This window comes from Formica exsecta, unplaced genomic scaffold (assembly GCF_003651465.1).
Source record: "Formica exsecta isolate Colony F162 unplaced genomic scaffold, ASM365146v1 scaffold80, whole genome shotgun sequence".
NCBI lineage: Eukaryota > Metazoa > Arthropoda > Insecta > Hymenoptera > Formicidae > Formica > Formica exsecta.
The window spans coordinates 1524561-1546295 of NW_021853570.1; the positions used below are offsets into that span (position 1 = coordinate 1524561).

Consider the following 21735-nt stretch of genomic DNA (forward strand, 5'->3'; position numbering starts at 1 on the left):
ATTAGTTTTAATATATGCAATCGCTCTCTCTCTACTTTTCGTGCGAGACATTAAAGGATGGTAAACGAAACGCGATGAGGAAATACATACCTCAAAACAAAGAAAAAAAACAAATTAAATAGAGATTAAATCAAGATGATTATAGGATTAAATTATATTGATTGCGCAATATTGAGAAATAGGGAAATCTGCTCAATGTTTGCTTTCTACAGATAATATTTTATGCAAATTACTTTAATAGCAAGAAAGCGATACGATCCATGCAGCATGAATAAGCAAGTATTAAATAAATATCTTAAATAGATTAATAATATGACGAATATATGTAAGTTCATATATAATAAATAAAAGAAATAGATAAAATAGTTTAATAATCTTACAATGTTATGTGAGCAATAGACCCGTTTTCTCTAGCGCAACAATATCACATTTATGAAACAAAAAAAACATTAATAAAATATAAAACAATACGAATGTTCTTCCGACGATTATTTTCCATACCTGAATGTCGATGTGAAAAATCAAGTATACGATACCTTTGATTTAAGACCATTTCGCTCTAATATTTCCGTCGATATTCCCAATCACGATGAAGAAGAAGGAGAAGCAGAAGAAGCTGACGAACTCGGGATGATTTTCAATAGCTTTGGAGGGCCAAGTGGAAAACGGGGAGGGGAGGGATTATGTTTCAATGGTTTAGAGTGTTTTTTTTTGTATTCGAATGGAATGCATGTGTCGTATCGATATATATTATATGTACTGTGTTTCGGTTGTTCGATACTTTCCAATCCATGCTCGCATCTTGCGAATCGTCATTGGAGATTTACAACCGCTTCGTTCATTTTTACGTGTGATCTTTTTTTGTACCGTTGTAATCCGTTCAATATTGTTGTTATTCTGCGCGTGAATTCTTCGTGATGCAGCTTTTTTCCGTAATGTAAAAGTTATTAATTAATTAAATTTGGCATCCGCCATAAATTTATATTTTATATACTTAATGCTCTGTTGAATGCAACTGTATTATATACTATGTATACTAGTACTCTGTAAGATTTTATTCCATTGTGACACGAAGAATTCATGGCCGAATGTGTGTATGATAGTCGGAATGTAAACTTACGTCTTGGAGAATTTTTCAATACACCACGATAGTCGTCACTTCGTTGCTTAACCGTTAAAGTCGTTTCTGTACGTGTTTCACCAACGGAGCTTCTTGCAATCACTTCCACCTTGCCGTGATCGTATTGTCTGGTCTTCGGGATATCGAGATGATACATACCGTCATATGTTAGTTTATAGCGAGATCCCTGAGGGAGAAAAAGAGACAAATTCGATATAATAACATTATAAGCGCATTTCTTGGGGAAATGTCAACATCATCATTTACTTTAATTTCAGAAATGATATTTCTGAACTCACATTAACTACTGTATGGCCATTGATGATCCACATAACTCGAGGCCTTGGATATCCAGTGACCCGACAGCAGAATCTGGACCAGTCGCCTTCTTCAACGGTTACCGCTTCTGGTTTACTCACGAAAACAGGCGCCGAGCGTACTTTCTCTTCTTCACCTTCCTCTTCAGGTACGCTGCAAAAAGCGTAAATAATTTTTTAAATAATATTTGTTTCACGTTGCCGTGGCAATCTTCAAATCAAATACGGGCAAATAAATCTCTTTGCATTCGGAAAACGACTCATCTTATTTTTCTTGAATACGTATAATAATTCAAGATATATTATGTATAGAAATGCTGCTTCCATTTCTCTGATCTTCTCGATACTTTTCATGCCTTTCGGAAGCTGAGACTCGTAGATAATTCCAGGTTTTCCCGCAGTTCTGATTATAGCTCTGGTCTCGTCCATTCCATAAAGATTAGTAGCTCTGCATAGATACTCGCCACTGTCTTCTGGATAGACCCAACCAAAGTTCATCGCTACATAGCCAAAATCGTAGATAGGCGTAAATCGATTCTTATGAGGTAATGGTTTTCCATTGAAGAACCATTCAACCTTCATATTTGGATCACCCACGGGTGCTAATTGGCATTCAAACTTAGTGCTATTCATTTCAACGAGATCGGTCTGATCTTGAATCTGCGTGACGAAGCGAGGCGGCTGTTTTTTGTCCGCGTCATATAGATCGTCCTCGGTTAAGTGAATTTCCGACGTATACTTTTTAATTGTCGCTTCCATTTGCATCAAGGCCTCGGATTTCTTCATACCCTTGGGTACTTGATTTTGCAGAATAATGCTTGGTAATTCTGTGAAACAGAAATTTAATATGAGTACACTATAATATAGTTAATCTGGCTAAAATAGAAAATATACAAAAATTAAAAACATACTTTTGCAGGATATAGCAGCTCGAGTAGCGTCTTCTCCGAGGTCATTGATGGCCTTGCAAACGTATTCACCGGAATCCTCGGGATAGACGTACAAGATATCCATCGATACGAATCCCATATCGTATACCGTTCTATATCTGTGCCCAGCGGGTATCAATTTACTATTTCTATACCACTCGATGCGTAAATTAGGATCGTCCTTGGGCTCCACACGACATTCGAATCTGACCGGTTCACCTTCGTCGATGGTTGCTGATTGAATCTGCGTGATGAAATGCGGCGGTTGTCGTGGCGCTTCTTCCGCGGGAGCTTGAGATACTGGACCTCGTTCCAATTCCTTCAGCTTCTCTCCGCTCATTCCCGTTGGCAATTGAGAGTCGAAATCTATCGTTTTCTTGGCTGCAAAAGAAAAAGATTATTTTTATTATGTATTATTATAATATAAAGCAAGTTTTTTTTAAATATAAAAGTATATTAATTTAGAAATATTTTAGAGATCTGGTTCAATCGCGTAACTTACATTTGCAAGTGATGGTGGCCTTGGTAGTAGCGGAGCCCCATTTATTAGTGGCTCTGCAGACATACTCGCCGCTGTCTCGCGCGTATGTATACGACATATCCAGTGATATAAATCCGAAATCATTAATTTGATGAACTCGAGAGCCGGTCGCGAAGGGCCGGCCGTTGTGGAACCAGTCAATGCGCATAGTAGAATCACCCACAGGTTCGACTCTGCAATCGAAATGGCTCGGTCCGGCTTCTTCAACTTCGATGTCTTTAAGTTCGACGGTGAATCTCGGTGGATTCGGTGTTTCTTCCTCTGCTAGGATCTCATCTCTCTTGTACAAAGACTCCTCCAATTTCTGAATGCTTTCCGTACCGGTTTTGAAATTGGTCGGTAACTGTGGCTCCAAGATAATACCTTGACGTCCGCGGACTTGAAGTTTGCACGATACCGTGGCTTCGCCGTGGCGATTGGTGGCTTTGCAGGTGTATAGACCGGAGTCGCGTTGATAGCAGTTTGCAACTTCCAGAATAACAAAACCAAAGTCGTGAATTGTCTTGATTCTACTACCAGCGAGAAGAGGCTTGCCATTGTGAAACCATTCAACTCTCATGCTAGAATCATTAATTGGCTGCAGTCGACATTCGAAGTGAGCAAGAGAGTTTTCAGCCAAAGTCAGATCAGAAGGAGTCGTAATAAATTCGGGTGGTCTCCCGGTGTCATCCTCAGGACTGGCTTGACCCGGAACGGTTCCAAGGCCTTCTAATTCAGCGATCTTATCAATCGTACTTTCCATTCCTTTGGGTAGCTGAGACTCCAAAATAATACTACGTTTCCCCGTACACTTCATAGTGCACGTTGTCACCGCCTCACCGTAATCATTCGTCGCTCTACAACTATATTCACCCGAATCCTCAGGATAAATGGGAGAAATTTCCAAAATGACGAAACCAAAATCGCAAAAAGTGCGGAAACGAGATCCCGTTCGCAATGGTTTACCGTTCCAGAACCATTCGACCTGCGCGTATAAAAGCAATATAATATAATAAATATAATATATAATATAATATAATAATATGACAATGTAATATAACATATCATATTAATGTAAAATAAATATATACACAGCTATAATATATAGACTAGAATTAAAATAATTTTAAAACTTGCCTTTAATTTTGGATCGTCTGTAGGTATTAATCGTGCCTCGAAATGCGCGCTCTCTCCCTCGCGTAGACCATCGATATTACTTAAAGGTACAGTAAACATTGGAGCTTTGCCACGTTCTTCTACAGTCTTTTCGTCTCTCGTACGTATCATTGAATCTTCAAGATTTTGAATTTTCTCTAGACCGCCTTCCATGCCTTTTGGAAGTTGCGACTCTAAAATAAGATTAGCCTTGGAGAAGCATTTGAGCGATGCTTTCGTAGAATCTTCGCCGTACTTGTTGACGGCTCTGCATTCGTAAACTCCGGAATAGTGGCTTTGCAGGTGTATAGACCGGAGTCGCGTTGATAGCAGTTTGCAACTTCCAGAATAACAAAACCAAAGTCGTGAATTGTCTTGATTCTACTACCAGCGAGAAGAGGCTTGCCATTGTGAAACCATTCAACTCTCATGCTAGAATCATTAATTGGCTGCAGTCGACATTCGAAGTGAGCAAGAGAGTTTTCAGCCAAAGTCAGATCAGAAGGAGTCGTAATAAATTCGGGTGGTCTCCCGGTGTCATCCTCAGGACTGGCTTGACCCGGAACGGTTCCAAGGCCTTCTAATTCAGCGATCTTATCAATCGTACTTTCCATTCCTTTGGGTAGCTGAGACTCCAAAATAATACTACGTTTCCCCGTACACTTCATAGTGCACGTTGTCACCGCCTCACCGTAATCATTCGTCGCTCTACAACTATATTCACCCGAATCCTCAGGATAAATGGGAGAAATTTCCAAAATGACGAAACCAAAATCGCAAAAAGTGCGGAAACGAGATCCCGTTCGCAATGGTTTACCGTTCCAGAACCATTCGACCTGCGCGTATAAAAGCAATATAATATAATAAATATAATATATAATATAATATAATAATATGACAATGTAATATAACATATCATATTAATGTAAAATAAATATATACACAGCTATAATATATAGACTAGAATTAAAATAATTTTAAAACTTGCCTTTAATTTTGGATCGTCTGTAGGTATTAATCGTGCCTCGAAATGCGCGCTCTCTCCCTCGCGTAGACCATCGATATTACTTAAAGGTACAGTAAACATTGGAGCTTTGCCACGTTCTTCTACAGTCTTTTCGTCTCTCGTACGTATCATTGAATCTTCAAGATTTTGAATTTTCTCTAGACCGCCTTCCATGCCTTTTGGAAGTTGCGACTCTAAAATAAGATTAGCCTTGGAGAAGCATTTGAGCGATGCTTTCGTAGAATCTTCGCCGTACTTGTTGACGGCTCTGCATTCGTAAACTCCGGAATTCTCTTCGTAACAATAAAGTATGTCCAGGATAACAATACCAAAATCGTGGAAGGTACGGTATCGATGGCCGTGAGGAAGTTTCTTGCCATTATAATACCACTCGACTTTTAAATCGGGATCGTTTATCGGGGTCAGTCTGGCTTCGAAGTGTGCAGACTGTCCCTCTACCAGTTTTGTAATATCAGCGATTTGCGTGATGAATTTCGGCGGTTCGGCGACGGGAGTCGTAGGAGTGGTCACTTGTTCTCCGGTGTAACTTTCGAGTTCCCGTATTCTAGCGAGCGAGTCTGGCTGCAGAGAATCCAAGTAAACTCCGCTCTTGCCAAAGCACTTGATTGTAGCTTTTGTATAATCCTCACCATACTTGTTGCTAGCTTTGCAAACGTATTCACCAGTGTCGTGAGACATCACTCCGGCGATATCCATAACTACAAAACCGAAATCGGAAACCATCTTAAAACGCGAAGAATGCCGCAATGGTTTTCCATTGTGGAACCATTCAACTTTCATGTGAGGATCTCCCACTGGGATGAGAGTACATTCGAAGTGAGCCGATTGTCCATCTTTTAGACCCTCCAAAGACTGTATATGCGTTGTGAATTTAGGCTTCTGTCCTTTAGACTTGTCAATACATTCAAGCTGTACGCTGATCTCTGCTTTACCCCATTTGTTGGTGGCTCTACAGATATAAGTACCCGAATCTTCTATTTTAGTGCCGAGAACTTCAAGAACAACCATACCGAAAGCGTAAACAGTTCTCGTACGATGACTGGCTTCTAAAGCTTTGCCATTGTAAAACCACTCGACTACCATGGTTTGATCACCAGTAGGGATGAGAGATGCTTCAAAGTGAGCGATCTCTCCCTCCGACAGATTAGTTAGATTCTCAAATTGCGACGTAAACATCGGTGGTTGACCCTCTTCCTCTCCTGGTGGAATTCCTTCTTGTCGTTTCAAGGATTCTTCCAAATCTTGGATCGCTTCGAGACCTTCTTTACCTTTGGGATGCTGCGACTTTTCAATGATATTTTCTTTCGTGGAGCAATAAATCGTCGTCGATGTAAAGGCTTCGCCCGCTTTATTATAAGCCTTGCAGGTATAAATACCGGAATCGCGCTCATAAACATCCGTTAAATCCAAAGTAACAAATCCAAAATCGCTAGTCATTTTGAAGCGCGAACCATGTTCTAAAGGTTTTCCGTTAAAATACCAATCAATTTTTAAATTGGGATCATCTTTTGGTTCGACTTGTCCTTCCAAATGTAACGGTTCGGATTCTCCCAGTTTAAACTCAGGCTTAAGTGGCACCGTCCAAATCGGTTTAGGAAATTCGTGTTCAGGACCTTCCTCCGGTCTCTTGTATTTTGACAGATAAGCATCTTCTGCTTCTTTCACTTTTTCAAGTCCGGCTTCCCCTTGTGGATGTTGTGTTTGCAGATAAATGTTTTGTTTGCTGGTGCATTTCAAAGTACCTGATGTCTGCGCGCTTCCCTTCGAATTTGTAGCTTTTACAGTAATTATGCCAGAATCTTCTTCGTAAGCGTGATTTAAATCCAGAGCCACGTAGCCGAAGTCGTAAGTGCTCTTAAATCTTGCACCGGTCGGTAAAGGTTTACTGTTCAAGAACCATTCAATCTTCATAGTTGGATCTTTTGATGGCTCTACATTGCATTCAAAGTGAGCATTATCACCTTCAATGCACTCCACGTTGTTCAGATGAGTGATAAAGACGGGTTCTTCGTAAATAGGTTCCGGTTGTTCAGTAGAAATTATCTGAGGCTGCTCCAAGGCATCGATTTTCGACAAAGCGTCCGGATGCAAAGTGTCTCCCAATAACCAGTGACGATCGGCAATTTTTAAGCTACAAGTTGACACAGCCTCTCCCAAGAGATTAGTCGCTTTGCAAGTATAAATTGCGGAATCATCGGATCTCAAGCCGTTGATCGACAACGTTACCAGACCGAAATCGAACGTACTACGAAGTCTAGTTCCAGTCTGTAGAGGCATACCATTTTTAAACCATTCTACTCTCAAGTTGGGATCCGCTCGCGGCTCTACCTGAGCCTCTAAATAAACACGTTGACCCTCTACCAGTTTATCGAAGCTCTCGAGATGCTTGGTGAAAACTGGTGCCTGTTGTGGTGTCGTGTCAATAAACATTTCCGGTACCTTATTCATCTCTGCTTCCTTCAATTGAATCTTTTGCCACGCATCTGCTTGTATGCTCTCAGAAGCGATAGCCGAACGCGCTTTTACTTTCAAGGAAATCGATGAAACCGCCTCACCTGCATTGTTGATCGCTTTGCAAGTATAGACGCCGGAATCTTCGGGGATAACTTTCAAAATGTCTAGCGTTACGTATCCAAAGTCGTGATTTACGTGAAAGCGTGAACCTGAATAACAAAGCCCAACAATTTTATTAAATCAAATACTTGTAACATTAATGATAATTTATTATAAAATCGTATTTTCTTACCCATTTTTAATTCGACTCCATTCATGTACCACTCGAATTTTAAATTTGCATCGCCGACAGGAACGACTCTACATTCATATCTAGCCATTTGTCCTTCCCAGAGTTCCGTTGGCCCGGTTAATAATTGCGTGAAAATCGGTTTATCAAAGACCTTTTCCGGCTCCTCGGGTCGCCCGACTTCCTTGGTTTCCAATTGAGCGATTCTACGTTGCGCCTCCGGATGCTGAGTATCTAATTGTATGCTGGCCTTGGCTATATATATGGATAAATCAATTAAATTCACACCGCATTAAATTTATCTTTATGTATTAAATAAACGAGGTAAAATCGGACACTCACTTTTAATCTTCATCGAAGCCGTTGTAACCGCTTCACCCAACGGATTAGAAGCGCGACACATGTAAACACCTTCGTCTTCGTCACGTACGTGAGCGATGTCCAGAGATACGTAGCCAAAGTCATGTACTTTTGTAATTCGCGAACCTGCAAGAAACATTGCAACAAATATTAATTTTGCGTGATAATTACAAATATATTAAATATATTTGTGGAATCAACAAAGTTTTGCATTGAAAGTTCGTATCTCTGACGATTCTTACTTGTCTCCAAGGGCACTTCGTTTCTAAACCACTCCACTTTAAGCATGGGATCACCCACGGGTATGAGCCTGCATTCAAAATGCGCGGTGTGACCCTCGGCGATATTGTCGATATTTTGTAATGGTTGAGTGAAGACAGGACGCTGCCGAGTTTGAGGCTCCGGTACATCCGGTCGTTTCCATGGCTGTTGAGCTTCGAGCTCCCGGATCTTGTCCATTCCTTCGGGTCGTTGGGAATCCAAAATAATACTATCTCGTGGGATTACCTTGAGCTCAATGGACGACACACATTGTCCTAGCGCGTTTATCGCACGTACAGAATATTGCCCTGCGTCTTCGGGTACGGCATGACCGATATCTAATGCCACGTATCCAAAATCGAAGGTCACGTGGAAACGCGCCGCCGATGGTAAAGGTTTACCGTTGTGGAAGAATTCAATTCTCAGATTAGCGTCATGCAGAGGCTCCACTTGGCACTCGAAATGAGCGGTTTGCCCTTCGTATACTTCAGTCGTGCCCTATAAAACAATTTCTCATGTTTATTATGTTTATTTCTCATATTTGTTGTACTTTTTATATTTGTTGTATTAGTTCTTAATAATTATTCACACATTAACTATTATTATATTTAATAACCATTCATATATATTATATGTATATAATTACATTATATTAATGTAATTATTATTACTTACTCTAAGCTCGGTGACAAATCTTGGTGGTGTTACTGGCGGTTCCTCAATTTCCAACCGTGCGGGATGACCCTGGGCTTCTAATTCTCGAATCTTTTCTAAACCATCCGGATGTTGGGTGTCCAGAAGAATACTTCGTCGTGCTAAAATAAAAAAGGGATCATAACTAGTTTGTTTCTCTCCATAATTATATTTTTACTATTAGTAATTTTATATATACGCGCTTTCTTGAATAAAATAAATTCAATTCTACAATAAATCTTGATTCGGAGAGTTGATACTGCGAGACTTGGTATTTCTTGAGACATCCGAAATTTTTCGAAGCATAATATAATATTTTCCATGAAAGAACTTGTCCGAGCTTGCAAGAATTAATTAAAATTTTAACGGAACTCTTCTTTATAAAAGCGATGCTATCTATTTGACAAACGGCCTCTTTCTCGTTGATTAATTTGATTAACGCCGATAAATGTTTTCAAATTTTTCATGGATAGAAATTTATACTTTGGATATTGGGTATTCCTTGCTGATAATTATGCGGAATTAATTTAAAATTAATATTTTGAATTAACATGATACTTTATACTTACAACTGACTTTAATAGTACAGGTATTAACGGCTTCGCCGGCCAAATTGGTTGCTTTACACATATAAGTACCGGAATCTTCGGGATAGGTATACAGAATATCGAGAGCCACGTAGCCAAAATCGTGTGTAGTGCGGAAGCGGTGACCAGTTTTAATTGCGACTCCATTGACAAACCTATCAAGTGTCAAGAAAATTTAATCAATTGATCAATTGGATTATTTGGCATTGTATCAAAACTATTAATGGCTTTTGGTTTCTGTCTTATAATATATTTTAAATGTTGACGCTGTTTTTATCCATAAACATACCATTCAATTTTCAAGTTTGGATCGTTAATTGGCTCCACACGACATTCCAGATGAGCATGTTCGCCTTCTTTGAGATGATCCAGATTGTTTAGCGGTGTCAAGAAAACAGGTTTCTGATGAATAACCTCCTTTTCGACTTCTTCTTTGATTTCAACAGTTTCCAATTCTCGAATCTTTTGTAAACGTTGAGCATCCAATGTGTCGAGGTATAAACCTTGTTTTGCTATTTGCATAAATCAAAATAATCGATAATTATGCGCCCGTGTTTTTTATTTAAAAAAATTTATAGTTTATTAACAAATTTGTTTACACCCTTATCAATTTTGGGAAATGGAAATATATGAACGATTATTTCGCATTTTTTCTCTCATTTGTTTAAAAAAAATATTTCAAAGAAATATATTATGCAACGGGTGCGCTTGCCAAAACAATATAGATCCAATCTATAAATACATAAAATATCACTTACAATCCACGCTGATCACACAAGTAGTAACAGCCTCACCGACGGCATTACTCGCTTAGCGTAAAGAATATCGAGAGCGACATATCCAAAGTCGTAGGTCGTTTTAAATTTATGTCCCTGAGGAATGGGACGCCCGTCTCTGAACCATTCGACGACCATCGTCGGATCGTTCACGGGAGTCAATGTAGCTTCAAGATGGGCGTTTTTGCCTTCCGGTAAGTGTTCAATATTCTTCAGCGGTCGTCCAAAAGCAGGCTTCTCCGCGATAATTGTATCTTCTTCGACTATGCGCTTATATCTCGAATCGTCCTCAAGATATTGTATCTTTTTCAATGCGCTCTCATGCTGTGTATCGCGAATAATCGATGCTCGAGCTAAAAAGCGATTTTTTTTTTATTTAACAAAACAAAGAAAGAAGATTTTAAAATGCGAAATATAAATAAAGTAAAGAACTAATATATACGGCTCTCTAATGTGAAAATTACAATTTATAAAATTGTGTAGACAAAATTATAAATATCTAAGGTGTTCATAAATATAAATTGTGTAGGTAAAATTATAAATATAAAAAAATTAATTCTCTGTTGTATATATATGTATAAAGCAGGGAAATACAATAAAATGGACTACTACAAGATACTTGACACGCAAAAACGCGTTCTTCTGTTACTCACATTTCACGTCGAGATTAATCGAACTTCTCGCCGATCCCAATTTATTGGTAGCCTGGCAAGTATATGTGCCCGAATCTTCGGCATATACGGTCAACACGTCCAACGACGCAAATCCAAAGTCACAGGTAGTTCTATACCTATGACCGGTGGATAATGGTTTGCCATTGTGGAACCACTCCACCTTCATGTTGGGATCAGGATAAGGTTCTATACGACACTCATAGTGTGCGCTTTGACCTTCGACTAGACTGGTAGGTCCATTCAACTGGACCGTAAAGGATGGCTTTTCTTTTACAACAATCTCTTCTTCCTCACGACGTTGATATTTTGAGGTATCTTCCAAGGCTTGGAGTTTCGACAAAGCGTTTTCGTGTTGTGATTCAAACTGCAAGGCTGCCTTGGCTGCATTTTAGAAGAATTTGTGTAATTGTGTACGAGTTGTGTATAAAGGGAAATTATATATAATTCAATGTTTTTGCAAAACCAGAAAAGTTTACATTGTTAATCAAATTGCGATATATTGCATACGAGTAAATACTTATTTGCAGATAGTAACAAATAAGTTTAGCAAAATAACACACCAAATTTATAAAGCAATAATAAAATTGAAAAATATAAAATCAGCAGTGTTACATAGCGATTTGTTAAATGTTTCAAACAACATTTTAGTTTAATAGCATAATTATAGCGTGTCATTAATATTGAGAAAATTTGCATAATTTGTGTAAGTGTTGTCGATTATATTCCATAAATTAATTTGCATATTGTGCAAAAAAAAATCATTGTATATCTGAATTGCGCATTGAGTTTGGACTTACATTGAACGAATAGTGTTGCTGAAGTAACCGCTTCTCCGAGCTCATTTGTCGCACGACACGTATAAGTGCCTGAATCTTCGGGATTGACGTACTTCATGTTTAAAGCGACGTATCCAAAGTCGTGCATGGTCGTTACACGATTTGCTTTTAGAAGGTAAAGAGTAATAAAGATATATTTTTTTTTTTTTAATTTCATTATTTGTAGAACATGATATCCTATAACATGTAAATTTACAAGACGTTGGATACTTACAGGCTGAAATGGAAACTCCATTACGCAGCCATTCCACTTTGAGTTTGGGATCTCCAACCGGGATGACACGTGCTTCGAAATGCGCTGCTTGATTCTCAGCAACACGGAGATCTTTTATCGGCAACGTGAAGACAGGAGCTTGTGTAATAATTTCCTCGGTTGTTGTTTTACGTTGATAACGAGACGTGTCCTCCAAGGTGCGAAGACGTTGAAGAGTTTGCTCGCTTTGAGTCTCTGTGTAGATTGACTTTTTGGCTGTAGATAAAAAATAATGAATTAACGATTTTTATTATTAATATTGAAACTAATCATCCAGCAAATTTTAAAATAGCCAAGAGCTTACAGTGAACGATAGCGGTTGCAGAAGTGATAGCTTCTCCAATAATATTTTTAGCTCTGCAAGTATATGTTCCAGAATCTTCGGGATATGCATACATAATATCGAGAGCGACGAAACCGAAGCTATTTGTTTCGATAAATCTCGAGCCTGCTTTCACCGGATTATTATTGTGGAACCATTCAATTTTCATCGTTGCATCGGACACTGGAATTAGTCTGCACTCGAAATGAGCTCGCTGACCTTCTTTTATCTCGACATTGTTTAATGAAGTCGTGAAAATGGGAGCCTGAGTGGTGGTTTCTTCAATAATTTCTTGTCTGTGATATTTGGATCTATCTTCGAGATAGTGAATCTGTTCAAGTCCAAGCTCATTTTGCGTATCTGTTAAGATATGCGCGCCCGAGCGACATGTTAAGATGCAGTTCACTTCGTCGCTGCCTACCAGATTAACGGCACGACACGTATAAGTTCCAGAGTCCTCAGCGATTAAATCAATTACGTCTAATGCAACGTAACCGAAGTCATGAATCGGACGGAAACGGTGTCCTGCAAATTAATGTGCATAAGATTAAATATAATTTAACAGATACACGAGAGAGAGAGCTGAGCATTCCGTTAATAAAATTCTGTTAATAAAAAGAAAAATAATTGAATAATGATGTTTGCGTGTGTTTGTTGTTATTGTAAATTATTAATGATAAGAGGAATAAATTACCTATCGTTACTGGACGACCATTCTTGAACCACTCGACCTTCAAATTCGAATCCGTTACCGGTTCCAATTTGCATTCGAAATGAGCGTGTTGTCCTTCTCGAAGATTTTCCTGATTTTTCGGTTTTGTAATAAATTTCGGCTTTACATTCACAACCTCATCGATGAGTTCGTGTCTCTTGTATCGAGAAGCATCCTCCAAGTACTGTATCCTTTCCAATCCTTCAGGATGTTGAGATTCCAGAATTAAATCCTTCTTTGCATGTACTCTTACAGAACACGAAGTAACTGCCTCGCCAAGTTGATTTCTAGCCTGACAGGTGTACACGCCAGAATCTTCAGGATATACGCCGAGGATATCTAAAGCCACGTAATCAAATTCGTAAGATGGTCTAAATCGGTGACCAGTTTTTACCGGTCGGCCGTTGACGAACCAATCGACTTTCATGGTTACGTCACCGACCGGCTGTAGACGACATTCGAGATGAACGTTGGTCAGTTCCACCGTTTCGATGTTGTGTAAAGGTCGAGTGAACTGAGGTGCTTGCATCACAGTGACTTCCTCTTGTTGAGTTTTGCGATATCTATATAAAAAATAGAACAATAAATAAGAATAATAGTACACAGATAAGTTGCATGAATTACAAGGCAATAAATAAAAGCGAACCTCGATGAGTCCTCCAACATTTGTATCTGCTCGAGCGATTGTTCGTTCTGCGTTTCGGTGACGACGTCGGATCTTCCGATGACTCTCACGCAAGCGGAAGTATGCGCGGTGCCCAGATGATTAGTAGCTCTGACAGTATATTCGCCGGAATCATAAACGGTAGCGTGTACTATGTCGAGTGCGACAAATCCGAAATCATAATAAGTCCTGAATCTGGAGCCAACCGTGACCGGACGTCCGTTTTGGAACCATTCAACTCTCATCGTTGGATCGCCCATTGGTTCCAAGCGACATTCCAAGTGAATATTCTTGCCCTCGCTAACCGGCTTAAGAGTAATAAAGATATATTTTTTTTTTTTTTAATTTCATTATTTGTAGAACATGATATCCTATAACATGTAAATTTACAAGACGTTGGATACTTACAGGCTGAAATGGAAACTCCATTACGCAGCCATTCCACTTTGAGTTTGGGATCTCCAACCGGGATGACACGTGCTTCGAAATGCGCTGCTTGATTCTCAGCAACACGGAGATCTTTTATCGGCAACGTGAAGACAGGAGCTTGTGTAATAATTTCCTCGGTTGTTGTTTTACGTTGATAACGAGACGTGTCCTCCAAGGTGCGAAGACGTTGAAGAGTTTGCTCGCTTTGAGTCTCTGTGTAGATTGACTTTTTGGCTGTAGATAAAAAATAATGAATTAACGATTTTTATTATTAATATTGAAACTAATCATCCAGCAAATTTTAAAATAGCCAAGAGCTTACAGTGAACGATAGCGGTTGCAGAAGTGATAGCTTCTCCAATAATATTTTTAGCTCTGCAAGTATATGTTCCAGAATCTTCGGGATATGCATACATAATATCGAGAGCGACGAAACCGAAGCTATTTGTTTCGATAAATCTCGAGCCTGCTTTCACCGGATTATTATTGTGGAACCATTCAATTTTCATCGTTGCATCGGACACTGGAATTAGTCTGCACTCGAAATGAGCTCGCTGACCTTCTTTTATCTCGACATTGTTTAATGAAGTCGTGAAAATGGGAGCCTGAGTGGTGGTTTCTTCAATAATTTCTTGTCTGTGATATTTGGATCTATCTTCGAGATAGTGAATCTGTTCAAGTCCAAGCTCATTTTGCGTATCTGTTAAGATATGCGCGCCCGAGCGACATGTTAAGATGCAGTTCACTTCGTCGCTGCCTACCAGATTAACGGCACGACACGTATAAGTTCCAGAGTCCTCAGCGATTAAATCAATTACGTCTAATGCAACGTAACCGAAGTCATGAATCGGACGGAAACGGTGTCCTGCAAATTAATGTGCATAAGATTAAATATAATTTAACAGATACACGAGAGAGAGAGCTGAGCATTCCGTTAATAAAATTCTGTTAATAAAAAGAAAAATAATTGAATAATGATGTTTGCGTGTGTTTGTTGTTATTGTAAATTATTAATGATAAGAGGAATAAATTACCTATCGTTACTGGACGACCATTCTTGAACCACTCGACCTTCAAATTCGAATCCGTTACCGGTTCCAATTTGCATTCGAAATGAGCGTGTTGTCCTTCTCGAAGATTTTCCTGATTTTTCGGTTTTGTAATAAATTTCGGCTTTACATTCACAACCTCATCGATGAGTTCGTGTCTCTTGTATCGAGAAACATCCTCCAAGTACTGTATCCTTTCCAATCCTTCAGGATGTTGAGATTCCAGAATTAAATCCTTCTTTGCATGTACTCTTACAGAACACGAAGTAACTGCCTCGCCAAGTTGATTTCTAGCCTGACAGGTGTACACGCCAGAATCTTCAGGATATACGCCGAGGATATCTAAAGCCACGTAATCAAATTCGTAAGATGGTCTAAATCGGTGACCAGTTTTTACCGGTCGGCCGTTGACGAACCAATCGACTTTCATGGTTACGTCACCGACCGGCTGTAGACGACATTCGAGATGAACGTTGGTCAGTTCCACCGTTTCGATGTTGTGTAAAGGTCGAGTGAACTGAGGTGCTTGCATCACAGTGACTTCCTCTTGTTGAGTTTTGCGATATCTATATAAAAAATAGAACAATAAATAAGAATAATAGTACACAGATAAGTTGCATGAATTACAAGGCAATAAATAAAAGCGAACCTCGATGAGTCCTCCAACATTTGTATCTGCTCGAGCGATTGTTCGTTCTGCGTTTCGGTGACGACGTCGGATCTTCCGATGACTCTCACGCAAGCGGAAGTATGCGCGGTGCCCAGATGATTAGTGGCTCTGACAGTATATTCGCCGGAATCATAAACGGTAGCGTGTACTATGTCGAGTGCGACAAATCCGAAATCATAATAAGTCCTGAATCTGGAGCCAACCGTGACCGGACGTCCGTTTTGGAACCATTCAACTCTCATCGTTGGATCGCCCATTGGTTCCAAGCGACATTCCAAGTGAATATTCTTGCCCTCGCTAACCGGCTTAGGATCACTCAATGGCTGGATAAAGATCGGTTTTGATTTGGAGATTTCTTCGATATGATAATGCGGTTCGATGAACTTGGATTCTTCTAAGCGTTGAGTCTTTTCGTAAGTGCCGCGGTGCATGCTACTAGTATCTATGCTAGAACGCGCTGGAAAAATTAATAAAATTTATTAATTTTGCGATTTTTCAGAGATTTTAGCTGCATAAATATAGTATAAGTTATATATCTTACTCTCTACGGTCATGGTGGCGGATAAACGAGCTTCCCCGCGAGAGTTTCTAGCCACAACGGTATACGTGCCAGCATCTTCGGGACGAACTTGAAGAATGTCAATGGCAACGTATCCGAAATCGTGATACGTCTGAATTCTATTAGCGGCAGTGATAGGTTTGCCGTTGTGGTACCACTCGATCTTCATGCTCAGATCGCTTTGAGGTTCTACACGCGCCTCAAAGTGCGCCCGTTGACCCTCTACGATTTTATTCGTGCCTTTAAGATTGCCCAGGAATCGTGGTGCCTGCGTAACCTGCGTTTCTTCCTGAATTTGTCGCGAATATCTGCTCGAATCTTCGAGAGATTGAATTTTTTGAAGACCGGTAGGATGCTGACTATCGTAAATAACATCGTTCTTACTAATTACGCTTAATTGAGCAGTAGTATGAGCCTCGCCAGCCCTGTTGTAAGCTCGGCAAGTATATACGCCGACATCGTGTATCGTTACATATTTGATGGTCAGCGCCACGTAACCGAAATTGAAGAAGGTTGTAATTCGGGAACCTAAATTCGAGAATGTTTTATGAATATACAAACTTAATGACATGCATTTCTGCGAATCGAATTATACGTTACTCACTAGCTTCTACAGGTCGTCCATCCTTGAGCCACTCGACACGAAGATCGGCGTCACCGACTGGTTCGAGGCGCGCTTCAAAATGAGCAAATCCGCCTTCTCGTATGCCGCTCTGATCTTTAATAGGCGATTTAAATTCCGGTGGGCTACTCGGTTCAGGCTGCTCCTGCACGTACTTCTGGTGCATCGCCTGTTGATACGCTTCCAATTCCTCGGCAGCCTCGATGTATCTCAGTTGCTCGGGGATACCCAAGTCTGTCGTTACGCTCGTTCGCGCTACGCAATAATTTTGAGATTAATTTTAATATCAGAGAATAATCGAAAAAGACCGCTTAAAAATGATTGTTTGTCGCAGAATTAAAACTCACCAAAGACACGGAGAGTCGCGGAGCTGATGGCCTCTCCCAAGCGGTTCACAGCTCTGACGGTATAAGAACCCGCATCTTCAACCCGTAGGTGCATTATATTGAGTGAGACGTAACCGAAGTTGAAGATGCTAGTGATTCTCGAGCCTAAAAGAACGAAATATAGTAATATTAAAAATGTTATAATATAAATTTGAATATTATAATGTTTTTTATTGAATTTTATTTTTAATAATTCCATTATAATCGTGCTTCTCTCCAGATGTCGATACTCACTGGCTGTGATTGGTTTTCCATCCTTGTACCACTCCACTTTCATGGTGGGATCGCTAACAGGCGTCAATTGCGCCTCGAAATGGGCGTTACGACCTTCCTGTAGCTCACCAAGATCCTGGAGCGGGCGGATGAAAACCGGCCGCTGTGAAGAGGTCTCCTCCACGCTCTCCTGCCTTTGGTACTTGCTGTAATCCTCGAGCTGCTGGATGTACTGGAGACTGTCGGGGTATTGGCTCGCCTGTTCAATCGTGGCGCGTGCTAAGAAACGAGAAGTAAATTTGGCTTATAACGCGAATAATAATTACGAAAGAAATTCATAAAATACTTTTTATACTTACGGGTTACGCTGAGGGTGGCTCGAGATTCGGCGACTCCGGTAGAGCTTACGACACGGCACAAATACTCGCCGCTATCTTGAAGAACAATGCTAATGAGATCGAGTGAAATAAAACCAAAACGAAAGATGGAAGTCGCCCGGGAACCTACAAATACGCCAATATTAATTAGATTGATTCGAGAGTCTAATCGAGTAATCGATGATACAAGTGTTATACTTACTCGCGTCGAGTGCTCTGCCATTAACATACCACTCCACCCTCATTGTGGGATCGCCCACCGGTTCGATTCTGGCCTCGAAGTGACTTCGTCCACCTTCGATTTGATGAACGTCCTTTAAGGGTATAATGAAACGTGGCGGCGGATAAATCTTATCTTCTTCAGAAGGCGGCAAGTAAGGCTTGGCACGTTCCACGTGTCTCAAATAAATCACTTCGGGGCCAGGCGCTGGTCTACAAATATTTATTCGCGTTATTTCATTTTCTTACTATAAACTCGCTAAACAGAATGAGAAAATTTGAAGAAAAAAAAATGGAGAACATCAATTAATCTGTTAATTTTTGGTGAACACTCGAAAAGTCTCTTACTCTGGTTCGATGACTTTCGTTGGTCGGGGTAAGTTCAGGCGTCTTGGTTCCGGGGCCGTTCCTTTTGGCGTCTCGACGAAGAGTCGCGCTCGTGTTGCGGTGGAACCGGCTACATTTTGAGCGGTGCACTGGTACCAGGCTGCATCTGAGAACTTGGCGCATGGAATATCCAAGGTAGAAGCTCCGCTACCGTCGCTCGATATACGTATTTCGGAGCCAGGCGTTATTGGCACGCCGTCCTGTCAAAAATCGTCAGTATCAGAGACATTTGCAATTGATACAACTGATAGAATTCGAAAATATTACCTTTTGCCACGTGATGCGTGGAACCGGCGTGCCAACTGCGCGTGCCATAAAGACAACGGGTTCTCCTTCCTTCACGCTTGTCGTGACAAAACGCTCTACAAATTTCGGCGCGACTACTTGTTCCTTCTCGATAACGTTCAAATTGCACTGACAGGAGGTTTCGCCAGCTTTATTCCGAGCGACGCATGTTACTATGCCGGCGTCAGCACGACTCACATTCGTAATCATCAATGAATTGTTACCGGATTCATTTACGAGGATTTTATGAGTCATGTCATTCGCGACTTGTTGACCATTTATGTACCAAGTGACTTCGGGATACGGACGACCAGTTACGCGACAGTCAAATCTGAAAATAATATATAATAACTTGAATATCTCGAATAAAATGATATTTAGCTTAAAAAAATATTAGAAAGATAGAAAGTCGAAACATACCGCGTCATCTTGCCTTCGGTAGCTTCTCTGTCCGTAATGGTGCGAACAAAATTCGGTGGCAGAACCTTGCCAGAGTCAGTAGACTCGGCGGTCGATTCCACTTGTTGAGTCTTAATGAATTCCCTTTGATGCGCTTGATACGGAACTTGATCTACTTGATCACTGGACTCAATTGCCAGGTAAGCGGAGCTAACAGTGCAACCTTGGGGATTTTCGGACAATAATGTATAATGACCGCTGTCTTCCGGCAGGGCGACTCGGATTCGTAAGGTAGCCTGCTGATTCGAATAACTCGTCTCCACGCGTTGGGTATCACGGATTCTCTGGCCGTTCTTGAACCATGTTAACTGCGGCAACATATTATATTAATTAATAATACATATATTAGATGATCCACTATACAATTGTTAATATTTCGTTTGTATAAAATATCGGAGATAAAAATAATTACAGAATTGAATAGTAAAATGTGTGAAATTAAATGTAATATGCTCTTTTGAGATACGGCATAAACTCACCCTTGGCTTAGGATTGCCGGTTATTTTCGCGGTGAAGACGGCATCTGATCCTTCGACGAGTTTCGAGTTTCTCGGTTTCTGAGTGATTTGCGGAGGGGCAATTGGTCCTAAGGTACGATCAACTGTCGTAGAAATTTGCAAATCGGATTCATCCACGAAACGGCGAGTGATCGATTCGCGAAACTCCGATTCGCGCAATAATCGGTATTCAAAAGTATCAACCTGTGAAGATTACAAAATGTTATCTTAAGCTCTGTTATCCTATCGAAGTAACGAGAGCATTTAATTATAATACCTTAAAATCTTCGATGCTCGTAGTCGTGCCATTAACGTAACTTCGTTTATCTATTGTTTGTTGATAACTGCGTTGTTGGAAGACCTGACTGCCGGTCTGCATTTTTTGCTCGCTCGACTGAATGTTTTGCGTAAATTCCTTCTTGTAGCTATCCGTCAGCTGTTGCGCTGGAGGACCGAACCCCTCTGGTTGTATGTAAACTGAGCAAATCGCTTCGCCTAGAAAATGAAGAAAGCAATAATTTTTACATCGTTTTATTTTAACCTTAAGAGAAAAGAAGAAAAAATATATCTAAAATTAAAATTAAATTTTCTGGCAGAAGAAATCCTCACCATATTGATTCTTTGCACTACACGTGTACTCGCCCTCGTCCCCTGGACCAATCTGATTAATTTGAAGTGTGACAATTCCAGTATATTCATCATAAGACATACGAATCTTTCGCGATTCTAGCAACAGTATTCCTTTGTGCGTCCAAGAAACTGTTGGTTTCGGATTGCCTCGAACGCAGCCTTCAAAGATCGCGTTGCCGCCCTGCGCGAATCTCGCATTTTTAAAGATTCGCTCGAAAATCGGCGGTGATGGATCACCAGGTTTACCGGTAAATCTACATCAAAGAGATCGCATTAAAACAACAATTATATTTCTCTTAAGATTATTATAATCACTAAGTATATCGTGATACTTACACTGGTACCGTTGGCGTCGTTTGCGTTACAATCTCCCCTTGAACTGCAAATAAAATAAAAGTTAATCCCATAAATAATGCGACCAATATTAAATATCGAAATAATAATTAAAACAAATTTATGTGAAATCGCGTGTGTATTCGATCCGATTTTTCTCAAGTCGCAGAATTATATAGACTGTTTCACGTATTTTCGCAATGGTCCGTTTTCGAGCTAATGAGTAAATTGGTTTAAATTTACGGTGCGTCCTGATGTAGACATAACTTAATGAAAAAGTGCGGCGTCGTCATCGCGCGTAACGGCGACAGGAAAAAACGGCGTCAACGGTTCGTTTCCTCGATTTGTTCTACCCTAATTGGAAAGTACGACAGAAGAATTATACACGAAGAAGGAAGAGATGCGTGTGAACACGTAAAAACCTATTATGTAGAACGATTTAAATACGACAATGTATATAATTTCGCTCAATAAATAAGAGAATCTTAAAAGATAACTAACGATTAGATTTTTTTTTTCTTGGGTGATAAAAAAATATAAGAGTGAAATTAAATTCTTGATATAACAAAAAGTATAATTTTAAATAATTTTAATAGATATTTCTCTTTAAATGGTTTGCATCCTTACAAACCATTTGCAGAGATTATCTCTGAAGCAAAATTTAATTATAT

At 40.0% G+C, this 21735-nt stretch overlaps 1 protein-coding gene across 1 annotated transcript in view; it reads right to left on the bottom strand.

Moving 5' to 3' along the window:
- Positions 1–21735, bottom strand: part of LOC115244162 (titin-like) — a 90151-nt gene that overhangs the window by 61252 nt on the left and 7164 nt on the right. The window contains 33 exon segments of the mRNA XM_029821593.1: positions 1121–1307; positions 1420–1593; positions 1747–2264; positions 2349–2747; positions 2869–3871; positions 5030–7731; positions 7815–8066; positions 8154–8297; positions 8414–8930; positions 9108–9247; positions 9695–9867; positions 10002–10224; positions 10471–10524; positions 10527–10841; positions 11142–11543; positions 11960–12103; positions 12213–12467; positions 12556–13098; positions 13268–13848; positions 16077–16554; positions 16639–17184; positions 17261–17533; positions 17626–17769; positions 17899–18156; positions 18237–18380; positions 18457–18686; positions 18822–19060; positions 19128–19476; positions 19566–19912; positions 20084–20305; positions 20379–20596; positions 20711–20985; positions 21068–21110. Of these exon segments, the coding sequence (XP_029677453.1) occupies positions 1121–1307; positions 1420–1593; positions 1747–2264; positions 2349–2747; positions 2869–3871; positions 5030–7731; positions 7815–8066; positions 8154–8297; positions 8414–8930; positions 9108–9247; positions 9695–9867; positions 10002–10224; positions 10471–10524; positions 10527–10841; positions 11142–11543; positions 11960–12103; positions 12213–12467; positions 12556–13098; positions 13268–13848; positions 16077–16554; positions 16639–17184; positions 17261–17533; positions 17626–17769; positions 17899–18156; positions 18237–18380; positions 18457–18686; positions 18822–19060; positions 19128–19476; positions 19566–19912; positions 20084–20305; positions 20379–20596; positions 20711–20985; positions 21068–21110 (12492 nt within the window).